Source organism: Nicotiana tabacum, chromosome 23 (assembly GCF_000715075.1).
Source record: "Nicotiana tabacum cultivar K326 chromosome 23, ASM71507v2, whole genome shotgun sequence".
NCBI classification, from domain to species: domain Eukaryota; kingdom Viridiplantae; phylum Streptophyta; class Magnoliopsida; order Solanales; family Solanaceae; genus Nicotiana; species Nicotiana tabacum.
The window spans coordinates 18,320,238-18,333,170 of record NC_134102.1 but is presented as its reverse complement, the minus strand read 5'-3'; the positions used below and the strand labels follow the sequence as shown (position 1 = coordinate 18,333,170).

The 12,933-nt window shown below is 34.7% G+C and overlaps 2 protein-coding genes across 4 annotated transcripts; one reads left to right on the top strand and one right to left on the bottom strand.

The window, feature by feature from the left end:
- The first annotated feature begins 1,126 nt into the window (after positions 1-1,126).
- LOC107811262 (epoxide hydrolase 2) lies at positions 1,127-5,072 on the top strand. Its single transcript, XM_016636149.2, has 5 exons — positions 1,127-1,324; positions 1,596-1,807; positions 2,634-2,804; positions 3,499-3,734; positions 4,607-5,072. Exons 1-5 carry the CDS (start codon positions 1,255-1,257, stop codon positions 4,851-4,853), a joined length of 936 nt encoding a protein of 311 aa, XP_016491635.2. The 5' UTR covers positions 1,127-1,254; the 3' UTR covers positions 4,854-5,072.
- A 94-nt stretch (positions 5,073-5,166) lies between these two features.
- On the bottom strand, positions 5,167-9,468 carry LOC107811261 (lanC-like protein GCL2). Of its 3 annotated transcripts, none has more exons than XM_016636146.2 (7): positions 9,172-9,468; positions 7,289-7,467; positions 6,942-7,053; positions 6,720-6,836; positions 6,308-6,625; positions 5,827-6,088; positions 5,167-5,598 (listed from the first exon to the last, which is right to left on the bottom strand). In XM_016636146.2, exons 1-7 carry the CDS (start codon positions 9,349-9,351, stop codon positions 5,432-5,434), a joined length of 1,335 nt encoding a protein of 444 aa, XP_016491632.1. In that variant the 5' UTR covers positions 9,352-9,468; the 3' UTR covers positions 5,167-5,431. The 3 variants fall into 3 exon arrangements, with proteins under 3 accessions (XP_016491632.1, XP_016491634.1, XP_016491633.1); XM_016636148.2 differs by having other exon boundaries at positions 5,424-5,590; XM_016636147.2 differs by lacking the exon at positions 5,167-5,598 and having other exon boundaries at positions 5,644-6,088.
- Between the last annotated feature and the right edge of the window lie 3,465 nt (positions 9,469-12,933).

Genomic DNA, 12,933 nt, shown 5'->3' with positions numbered 1-12,933 from the left:
ATACAAGTTACATATTAATTTACATGGTATCTCTTACAAATTTCAGGATTAAAACAAAGATGGGGGGTTAAATGGCTATTTTATAAATAGCCAACGGCTATTTTTGACATGCCAACATCTATTATTTATTTTTTTTAATTTATTTTAAAAAAAAAAAATAGCCGTTGGGACCGTTTGGCCCGCTAAGGGACCGGGCCGGTCCCGGGCCTGAAGGGCCAAAATCATAGGACCGGCCCACGAGACCGGACCAGGCCCGCTAAAACCGGACCAAACAGTCCTGGCCTGTTTAGCCGTTTGGCCCGCGGTCCCGGGCCTGGACCGGCACACTTGCCAGCCTTAGGTAGGGGTATTGTTGGCCCTTTTCCGAAATTGAATGGCCATTAGTTGGTCTCGATCTTGGGTATCATGGCTGAAAAAATGAGTCTGTGACCTGGCACCTCTAGTTATTTAGTTACTTTGCATGCCACGCCTTAAATATTTAATATCAACGTTCCTCAAGATATTACTATATATATATATACACTTTAAACTTTTATCCGAGCGTGCGGGTGGTGTACCATACCCTCTGCTCTACATAGATCCGCCCCTGGAACCGACATGCATTCTGATGAGAAGTGGAGCCAGAATTTTAATTTTATAGGTTCTAAATTTTAGAAATGTGATTATAAGTGTTAATAGTTGGGTTCTAAATTTATTATCTGTATATATCTAATAATTACTATTTTTAAATATTAATATACCATTTTGAACAAAGCTACTGACTTCGCTCGAACCGTAGCCGGGCTACTGGCTCTTGAGATTCTTGCATAAAATTCTAATAATTTTTCTCACGCCTCCCACAGGAACGGAGTTGATACTGTCCTTAATTTCATAGTTCCGCATTTTACTATTCAAAGGCATCCACCAACTCAAAAAAAAGATTTAGATGAAAAGAAAATTTAAGGTTACTTTTGTTGACTAATAAACTAAGTATCAAGAAAACAACAAATAAAACTCACTCCAATTGTGGAAAAGTCAACCAAGGTAGACACTAGGAAAAGTCAAAGAAAACACGCGGAAATATCCTAAAATCAAAGTTGCAGACACAGATAACAAATACTATAAAAAAATCCTATTAAGTTCTTTAAATATTTGAATGAACCACATGATTTACATTATAGTGAGCCTCCATTTATGAGTTAAAATAACACATTGGCTTGTCATTAGTTCTCTTTAATTTGTTGCACTCACATCTAACCTTTCTACCTTACGAAAATGGAGAAGATTCAGCACAATTATGTGGATGTAAAAGGTCTCAAGCTTCACATTGCAGAGATTGGAACAGGTCCTACTCCATATCTGATCTTCTTTTCTCTTCTTTCTTTTTTGTGTATGTAAATATAATTATCTGTTAGGGCGAAAGTTAGACGCGCAAGGGGTTCATATTATAAGGTCATAGTTATTTTTTACATATATACAGTAGATGTTGGTTCCCTTTAACTACTTTGTGTGTTTGGTTCTTTATATTTTGTTTCCTCTTAGTAAAAATTTTGGCTACGCCACTGTCTGTGACGTGAATAATTGATACTGAAATTAAAGTAGCTATATATATGCAGGCCCTGCAGTATTGTTTCTTCATGGATTCCCTGAGATATGGTACTCGTGGAGGCATCAGATGATAGCAGTAGCGGATGCAGGATTTCGAGGCATAGCCCCTGACTTCAGAGGCTATGGTTTGTCTGAATTGCCTGCAGAACCGGAGAAGACGACATTCAGGGACCTTGTCGATGATCTTCTGGACATGCTTGATTCATTAGGCATCCACCAGGTGAAGAATCCTGTGCAGATTACATATTACTACTTACATCAGATTGTTGTTTCTTTTTTAGAAGTCAAATTTTTCAGTAGTTACCATCAAATCGTAACAAAGCATTGGCAGATTCAGGATTTAAACTTTTGTTAGTTGAATCTTTAAACTTCGTAGCATTAAACCAATTATATTTAAAAGGTATGAGTTTATATATACTATTTATTGCAATTGTAATGGATTTTATACATACGTTCATGATCTGCGTCAAAAATTCTGGGTTCATATGAACTTGGTAGCTCAAGCTTGCATCCACCTAGTGTCAAAGTATGTACTAGTTGTTTATATGATGACACAAGTACGGTATATTTAATAATCATTGTGGTGATTGAGCCAATTTGTATACATCTTAACTATTTCATTAGGTATATGTTACCTCATGGCGACACAAGTATAGGCAGAGGTAAATCCAAAATATAAATGATGAGTTCTATTTTTAAGATTAGTATGTTGAACCTACTTTTCTTTTGAGATTATGGTATATATTACCATTTTAGTGATTTTTTACATGCTTATTTACGTGCCATATCGAAATTCATAGGTTCAATTGAACTCATCAAATCTATAGTCCATCGGCCTATAGATATTAGTGATTCATATATACAACGTCAAAATGATAGGTTCAATTGAACCCATCAAATTCATAGTCCATTTGCCTCTTGATATTGATAACTCTGTCAATCAAGAGTACTTAAATAGATAAAAAGAAACCACTTAATATTTTGTTTACCTATGGGTCTTTAGTCCAACAAATTTACTGAGATAATTGTGCCATTATTTTTGTTAGGTTTTTCTTGTGGGGAAGGATTTTGGAGCTCGAGTAGCTTACCATTTTGCACTCGTACACCCTGATAGAGTTTCAGCAGTTGTAACACTAGGTGTGCCTTTTCTTCTCACCGGTCCAGAAACATTTCCTCGAGATCTCATTCCCAATGGGTTCTATATGTTGAGATGGCAGGTAATTTTATGTCTTTAAACCTCATATATTTGGTATTGCCCAACAAAATAAAACAAGAACTTTTTTTTTTTTGGGTGTCATTTTCATCAAATGTGGGGAAAATAACTTTCTTCATTTATAAACGAAAGTTATTTTCCTTACAACTATCTAGGCGTTAAACATTATTCAACTTTTGGAATTCAAAATTTTCATCGAAATACTCCTCGATCGGCTAATAATATGAGTAATCTATAATACTATATGTTTTTTCAGAAAATATTTTTCACTCACTGACCAAAGCTAGTATTTTCCTTACAACTATCAGACGCTAAGTTTCATATTACTTGCTTCAACTAACATTTTGACATTATAATTAATCTATGGAATTCAACATTTTCATCAAAATACTCCCAAATTTGCTAAGAATATGAATAATCCTTAATATATGTTTTTCGGGAAAACATTTTCCGGTCACCGGCCAAACTAATAATCTTGATCTTCTTAAGCCGATGATCTATCAGAAACAACTTCTCTGTCCCCGGAGGTAGGAGTAAGGTCTGCGTACACATTACCCTCCTTGTATCCCAGTTGTGAGATTTTACTGGTTGTTGTAGTATTTTCCAGTCACCGACCAAACACCAAAAAAAAAAATCTTTCTTTATAGAAAATGACTTTTGTCGTGTCAAATACACAATTAATCTTTTCGCTTTTGCAGGAACCAGGGCGAGCTGAAAAGGACTTTGGGCGTTTTGATACAAAAACAGTAGTTAAGAACATATATACTATGTTCTCTGGAAGTGAATTGCCAATTGCAAAAGATGATGAGGAAATAATGGATTTGGTTGATCCTTCTGCTCCACTGCCTGACTGGTTCACAGAAGAAGATCTTGCAAACTACGCATCTCTTTATGAAAAGTCAAGTTTCCGAACAGCATTGCAGGTGCCTTACAGGTCAGTCACTTCTAGTGAAATTCTAATATGTGGTTTGTTTAAATAATTTTTACATATAATAACATTATAATAATTAATCATAGCACAGTATTCAAAATTAGACAATACCGTGTTTAGTTGGCCACATTAATAAAAATAATTGTCACATAACTAAGGCAACGTTTGGATGGCATATTATTTAATACTCGCTTTAAATTATGCGAGGACTGTATATTATTTTACGTGAAATAGAACATGAAAAAAAAATGTATTAGTCGGCCGATAGTGGCCTACGGCCGACCTCGTGCCATAGTTACCTGACACGACCGACATCGTACCAACGACAGAGGCATGCCACGGCCAACCTCGTGCCATAGTTACCTGCCACGGCCGAGCCGACATCGTACCATTGATAGAGGCATGCCACGGCCAACCAACCTCGTGCCATAGTTACCTGCCACGGCCGACATAGTACCATCGACAGAGGCATGCCACGGCTGACCTCGCCACGGCAGCCATAGTGGCCTGCCAGGGCCGACATTGTGCCATTAACATAGGCATGCCACGACCGACATCGTGCCATAATGGCCTGACAAAGGCCTACGTCGTGGATGCAGGCGTTGAACTATTAAAGGCAAAATACCCTTTTGAAGTAAGTAAATCATATAACAACCCCAATCATTATTAATCATCCCCTACCGAAACGGTACCTTCATTATCAATCACAGCATAAACAAGTCCCGCCTTATATTTTTCCGTACTAGTATGTGAATCGTCCCTTGTTTTACCCCGACTGACTCTAAATCTTGGATTGGATTCGCTTCTGTTGCTGAAACACTCTAAATGATATTTAGCACTTATAATGTTGTGACAAAGAGTGGATATTTTGACAGGGCTTGGCTAGAAGAATATGGAGTTAAAGATATCAAAGTCAAGGTTCCCTGTTTGCTTGTAATGGGAGAGAAGGATTACGCCCTTAAGTTTGGTGGATTAGAGCATTACGTTAAAAGTGGAATGGTGAAAGAATATGTACCTAATCTGGAAACCACATTCTTACCAGAAGGCAGTCATTTTGTGCAGGAGCAGTTTCCTGAACAGATCAATCAGTTGATTATCACCTTCCTCAAAAAGCTCATATGATGAACTGCTTTCCAGCGATATCGAATAAAGGGCGACCCAATGCACGAAACTCCCGTTATGCACAAGGTTTGAGAAGGACAGGCATTTGGGTCTTATTTTTCACAGTTGAATGTTGATCTAATTTTTATCAAACAGTACCATATCACATTTTCGGCATATTTCTACTTGTATGTTTTGATCAATAAACGAGACAATGGTTTACATGCCTCGGTTCTACAACATGTTTCCAGAGGTTTTACAGCAAAATATTCTGTTAAATCTTTCATGATAAAAGGAAAAAGAAAAAATGAACAGTGATTAGAGTCCGTGGATTCTCTGAATTAGATAGTCCGTGGATTCTCTGTTCATTTTCTTTGTCCATATAACCAATTTTTAATCTGACATAGTCAAAGTAATCTAATGGGCAAGAAAGATCATAGTGCTTACCTAAATGTTTGTTGTAGGCATTGAAGTGAAGAAATGCCCAAAATATCCTCCCATTCTTTTCAAAAGGGGAAGGCCCAAATCTGACACTGTACTATCCGAAATTGCTCAATTTTGCCATCCGTTACACTTTCAGTCCACCCATATCCTTGCCGTTAGCAAATCGTCTCATAGTTACTCTTGCCATTAACTGAGCTCCAACACGAAATGGGGTATCCAGTATCCACGCATTCAAATTCTTCCGAGAAAAAAGGTCCAAATTTACCCCTTAACAATTGACATGGCTTAGAACTACCAAGAAAGTGCTGAAACGACTGCAGTTCTACCGGGACAAGAAGAAGTCAACTCATTAATAGGGGAAGTGGAGTAAAAGCAAATGAAATACTGCAGAAGATATTAAGGTGCATGTCTCAGAATAAGTTTTCTATACATTAAGAGAAGTGCTACTACATTCTCTCAGTGGCATGAACTTTTTCACAGCCATAGGCTGGAAATCTAGCTTCTTTAGGTTCTGTCATGTCTAGGAAAAGATAAGCCATACCCCCAATACCTTCAAATAGAGAGTATGGGCTATCTCCTCCATGCATCTCTCCTTTTGCTATTAGCTTGTGAGCTCTATCAAGAAGGAAGCAGGCCAAAGCTTTGGCTCTATACAAATACTCCACGCTTCCTGTGAGCTGATACAACAATAGGAAGACATAAGCATTCCCACTGATCCCATGGCACATCCCGACACGTTTAAGAAGGCCGCGGTTCCATACTACCTCTGCTGCATCTACTGCTGCATTAAGAAATTCTCTGTCTCCGAAAACCTGGGCATTGGAAAAATCCATGGATTTCCAAGTTACAGTATCAACAAATATACATAATATATACAGACCTCTCTATAAACCTCTCTATAACAACTTTTTACCTATAAGAGCAACATCCATCTTTATAGCAGTAACATTTTGACATAAAGTAAAGGGACCAATCAATGAGATGCATACATTATAGTATTTGAAGTAAATCACATTGAAGAAAGTTATTACCTCAGCTGCCTTGACAAGTGTTAGAGCAATCCCGGGAGCTCCGTGGCACCAATGGACGAGAACATCTCTCCGCTTATCTTCTTCACTTGTAGGGTAATTTCCACTTGGGAACCGATTCTTAACCATGTACCTTAAAGTTTCTTTGACATCTTCAAGCTCATCTGGTTTCAGTTCAAAATCCATTAGAACATACATAATGCCAGCCAATCCGTGAGCTGCACCCCAGTACATCTCACCATACCACTCATACATCAACGGGCTTCTGCCCCTCCCTCCTAATCTCCTTCCATTCTCGATGATTTCATTGACCACAGCAGCCTAAGATACAATTAAGAAAAAATAAATTCGGATTGGAGATCACAACCATCTGATTAACGCCCACTTAGATTACAAAACATACTGTTCCACTTACAGTATAGGTAGAAGGAATTGTTCCTTTGCCAATATGCTTATTCATGAATAGACAAGCCCAGAGGAATCCAGCTCTACCATACAGCAATTCATCAGGAAGATCTTTAGTTAATTTTATCTGCTCACAGAACCAAAAGAGTGTCTTGTGAGTAATCACGATACGCATAGCAGACTACAATAAACTACAATATAAAAGTCTAGCTATCACTTATCAAGAACAAACCTCTTTAAACTGAGTAACATAGTAAAGAACCAGTTGATCATCCCCCATGTACTTGGCAACAACAGCACCTAGCGCACAAACCCCAGCTCTCCCACATAGGAATGTCACATCCCTATAATTTGTAGCTCAATATAACACAATAATCAACCTAAAAAGACAATTTTGTTTATCTTGCTTCCATTTGAAGCTTTAAATTGAAAAGACAGAAAGTCATTACCCTTAAAGTTCATTTGAGCAGAAGTAACACAAAAAATTAACCAAAACCCCATTTTCCTATTCTTGCTGCCAATTGAAGCTTTAGATAGAAAACAATGATGCATATAATAAAGAAAGGATTGACTTTTGACCTGGAGTTTCGAGAAGCAAAGTCACAATCCTTAACAATCTGAGAGCAAACAGCAAGGTCGTTCGTGTTATTTGTCACCTGATAGGACTTGAACATCAAAAAGGCAGTCCCAAGAGTTCCATTATAGAGCGTAAAATCTGGAACTTGTTGCCTTGTTAGTCCCCATGTCTCCACCAATATCTGTCACCAACCACACCAGCCATCAATTAGTTTTAAAAAACAACAAATATACCTCATAACAAACTAGTTAAAATCAACAATATCAATCCTTAACATCCTTCTGCTACATCTAACCCTTTCATCCCTATACACAATAGTTTATCGGGAAAAATTGAAGTCCTCTATCATTAGAAGTTCTCTACAAGAATTAGTAACAACATCTACTACACTTCAACCTCAAACTAGTTAACGCTTCAACCTCAAGCTAGCTAACGCCCACTATTTAAATCCTTAATATTTATTCAACTTCATTTAAAGCCTTTCATACCAATTGTCAATAATTTACTCCCTCCACCCCAATTTATGTACTATCTGTCACCAACCACACCAGCCATCAATTAGTTTTAAAAAACAGCAAATATACCTCATAACAAACTAGTTAAAATCAACAATATCAATCCTTAACATCCTTCCGCTGCATCTAACCCTTTCATCCCTATACACAATAGTTTATCGGGAAAAATAGAAGTCCTCTATCATTAGAAGTTCTCTACAAGAATTAGTTAACAACAACTACTACACGTCAACCTCAAACTAGTTAACACTTCGACCTCAAACTAGTTAACGTTTCAACCTCAAGCTAGCTAACGTCCACTATTTAAATCCTTAATATTTATTCAACTTCATTTAAAGCCTTTCATACCAATTGTCAATAATTTACTCCCTCCACCCCAATTTATGTACTCCCCCCATTCCAATTTATGTGACGGTGTTTAATTGGACACGGTAAAAAAAGATGGTGGAAATTGTGGTACAAAATGAGTCAAAGCTATTTGTATGGCTATAAATTATCACATTAAGGATAAAATTGGCATTTTAAAGTAAAATTGTTACTATATATAAAAATGTGTCATTCTTTTTTGGAAGAGACTACAAATTCTTTTTTGGAAGAGACTACAAAGGAAAGAGTGTCACACAACTTGGAAAAGAGGAAGTAACACTTTTTTTAGTATGTCCCATGAGGAATGACGCATATTTATATTAAAAATAATTAAACTTTAAACTTCTCATTTTACCTTTTTCATATTTACCTTTAATGAGATATTTATTTTCACACATGTCTATAACTTGTTTTAGAACATAAATTTTAGAAGTCCTTCATTCTTTCTTAAAACTCCTTACATAGTAGTCAAACACTGTCAAATAAATTGGGACGTAAGGAATACTATGCTTCAACCTCAAACTAGTTAACGTTTATTATATAAAAATCCTCAGTATTTATTCAACTTCATTTAAACCCCTTTCATACCAATTCTCAATAATTTACTCCCCGTCCCAATTTATGCTAACACCTTTTTTTTTTAGTATGTCGCACAAAGAATGACACATTTTTATATTTTAAAATAATTAAACTTTAAACTTTTCATTTTACTTCTAAATCACACAAAAGCTTGTTTTAGACCATAAATTTTAGAAGTCTTTCATTTTTTTCTTAAAGCTGCTTACATAATTAAACACTGTCGCATAAATTGGGAATGCTTCAACCTCAAACTAAATAACGTTTACTACATAAATCCTCAATATTTATTCAGACTTCATTTAAACCACTCAATAATTATCCTTTACCACAAAACATTTTTTAAAAAATCCTAACATTTTAGAAGTTCTACTTACGAGAATTATGAAAGCGTATAATAAGTTTATAAGGAAGAAGAGAGTTGTTACAGTTTCTTTAAGATCGAGAGCGGCGCGTTTGAACTTCTCGGATAGAGTATTGTACGGCGTAGACAGAAGCTTCAAGAGTGATTCATTTGTGCCTTGTGGAATTGGATGCTTTTCTTCTTCAACTGCTGGGTTTTCTGCTACAAAATCCGGCATTACATTTGGATAAAATCGATCCGCCATTTTTGCAAAAATTCGATTGAAAATCCAATAATTTCTCACACACACACACACATAGAGAAGGGCGAGTTAGTGGGTGTTTTGCCACGTAAACAGATTTGAGTAGACTCTGGTCTCACTAGCCTTACACGTAGTACTCATAGTCGGATTTGCATTGTGCAAAACGACGACGTAAATGGAAAATAGTGATAATTACACCCTTGATAAATTATAATTTTGGTTTCTATGATATGCCTAAGGCGGAATACCTTAAAAAAAAAAAAAAAAAAAATTCATTAACTTGGCACGAATTATTAGTTACACCCCTAAATTATTTGTGATCTTAATTACCCCTGAACTTAGACTTTTAAGAGTCATTATCCACTGGACGCTGATGTGGCAAAGAGTGTAGGTGCACTCTCTTTTAAACGCATGAGAGTGAAGTAAATTTTTAAAAAATGACTTCCAAGTAGGTTATTTTTTAACTTTTAATTGTCATATAGTCATATATAATGATTTATTTACTACAACTATGTATTTCTTCTTGCTTAATCTTAACATACAATGTGGACTTTACTCTAACTTTTATTCTTTTTAATTTCTTCTATAGGTATAATATCTATTTGTTCCAACTACATATTTCTTTCTTCTTCTTTTTTGGCTAAATTTGTAAAAAGTTTGGTTGGAACCTCATCATTTTAACCAAATAGAAAACTTTTAGCCAAAATAATGGAGTACTAGTTGTGTATTTCGTGTTATTTTTTTCTTTAGATATAATGTCTATTTATTTTAATAGTGTATTTTTATTTTTGAGTCAAATCAGTAAAAGAAATTTGGCTACAACTCCATTATTTTTTACCAAATAAAAAAGGTATAGCCAAAATAGTGAATTTGCAATTGTACACTCTTTTTATTTCTTCTTTTGATGTAATTGCTATTTATTTCAACGGTGTATTTTTACTTTTTCAAGTAAAATCTGTAAGAAAATATATATATTTTTAGAGCTCCTTAATAAAGAGCTATATAAAAAATTATAGCCAAAATAATAAAGTTCAAACTATGTATTTTTTATATCTTTTTAGATGCCTTGACTATTTATTTTAACTGTATGAATCTTTATTTTCAGGTCAAATTCAAAAAAGATTAACTAAAACTTTATGATTTTTAGCCAAATAAAAAAAAATTAGTCTAAATAATGTAGTTCTAGCCAAGTTTTATTTAATATTATCCGAAAAAGATTATCTGAAAAATGCCACACTTAAAAGGGTAAAGAATACATTTTAGTTTTCAAAAAAATGTCACTCGGACAAGAAAATTCATGTGGCAGGCGAGTGCATGCCACTTTCCTGGGATGAGATCGTCCAAAGGGGTAACATTTATCGAATAACCAAGTATAGGGGGTAATTAAGACCATAGATAGTTCAAGGATATAACAAATAATGCGTGCCAAATTTAGGGAGGTTTTAAGGTATTTTGCATATGATTAAGTATATTAACTTTTAGTTTATTGAAATATATGATTTTGATCATGTTATATGGAAGAAGGGAAAAGATATAAGTAGTCACCTAAACTTGTCCAAAAAGTTATTTATACACTTTAATTAATTTTATGGGCGATCTATTATCCGGATATTTCTATTTGAAGTAAATCTATTTCCCTCTAAAAGGTGACCCGGCAAAAAATGTGTTACAAATCAATAGTACAAACTTAAAGATTAGTTATCATAATATATAATTCGTTAAATTTATTAAAAGTAGCAAATAAAGAGATCAAAAGTACATATTTTGATGAATTAAAGATAAAATGTACTACTATCACAAATCACAAGGATTAAAATCAAAACTTATTGATAGTTGAGGGACTCAAATACAAATATCCCTTCTTCTTCTTTTTTTTTTTCAACAATGAAATTGGAACACAACATTTTCCATGTTAAATTTGTCTGTTGATAAACCTGTCAAGTGGTTGAAAGGAATAGCATTTCATGTAATTGATGAAAAGAAAGCTGATCTTTCTATTTTAAAAGTGATTATGCAACCATTAGCATTTCATGATGTATTGATATCTTTAGATACGGATTTGATCAAGGCGGCTCAAACACATACGGAGCCTAAAGCTAACGCTTAATATGAGGCCTAAATGTTTAAAAGAAAATTATAATAAACTTATGTTTTTATTTGAAGTCTATTCTTCTAGTTTTTGAGATACAAAGTTGTTAATAACCTTTTTTATAATCGATTTATCTAATAATTCATTTTCAATTGATAATATAGCCAACTCAATTAATCTTTCTTGAAATATTATTTATCTTAAATAAAATTTTAGAGAGCAATAGAAGTATAGAACTATTAGAAGTTTAAAAGTATTGTTGAACACTTGAACTAATGAAATCTTGGAGAAAGAAGAAGAGTAATAAAATTTTGAAGAAAGAAAGTGACTAAGAATATTAAAGAGAAAGACAGAAAATATGTAGGGAGTTTCTAAAATATGAAGAGGTTGGGAAAAAGAAAGATTGACTTGGACAAATTAAGAAAGGGAGAGTAAAATTTTTAAACGTTATCTAATGAAGAAGTAAAAAGTGAAAGTCTTACTTTCAAAATAATTTATTTATTATTTTGGATCAAATCGGTTCGCTTGTCTATAAACCACGTAACAAATTTAATTGTACTATTTTACTGGTAAATAAATGTTATCAATAAATATGAGAACATGGAAACCAAGCAAGTAGCAAGCCTGGCTCCTGGAGCAATGCTTTCGAGGACAGCAGTAATAGCAATATCAGACAGAAAGTAATGTTGTATTATTTGAGAATAAAGTTTAGCATAAGTTTTGCCAGAGATTTCATGTCCTCTACAATGGTTGTGGAAGTCCCTATTTATAACTATACCTAGGAAGCAAGATCTTAGGATCAAGCTCTTCTTAAATAACAATAATGTGGGCCATTGATAAATATGTAACGGCAGGCCATGAATGCCAACATTCTCTGCAACGACTGCCTATTTAATACTAAGGAATATTCTTCATTAAATGTCATCTGGTGACAAATATTCGTTTGCTTCCATTAACTGCGTTCCCTTTGGGATCTACCCGATACCAACCAAAGATGTTGTCCTCGGTCTTGGTTTGCACTCGACTCGTCTTCTGTCTGCCTCCGGTTCTACGTGTCGTGCACTCATTCGATCATTTAATATAAATTAATTTTACCCTATATAAATAGTCCCCCTACTTTCCGGTGGCACATCTTTGTGTTATCGGGAATTTGGTGAAGATTTCTTTCTTGGCGGGAAATTTTCTGAACCCTAATGAACATTTTCTGACGCTTGATAAGACGAACGTCTTCTCGTATTTAATACCCCGAACACATGTTACCCCACGATTCAACAATCTTTTCGCCGGTTCTCGAGGTAATCATGACCACGATTTTAGCAATTTATACCTTTACTTATGCGCCTCATTCTTCTTCTTTCACTTTTAACAACTTCATAAGCTCTCTTACCCTCTTCGCACTTAACTTTTTCTACTTTCATCTTTCTCTGATCTTCTTTAAAAAAATCGATAATCTCTTTATCAACATGGCTTCTCCTACTAAATCTTCTAAGAACACT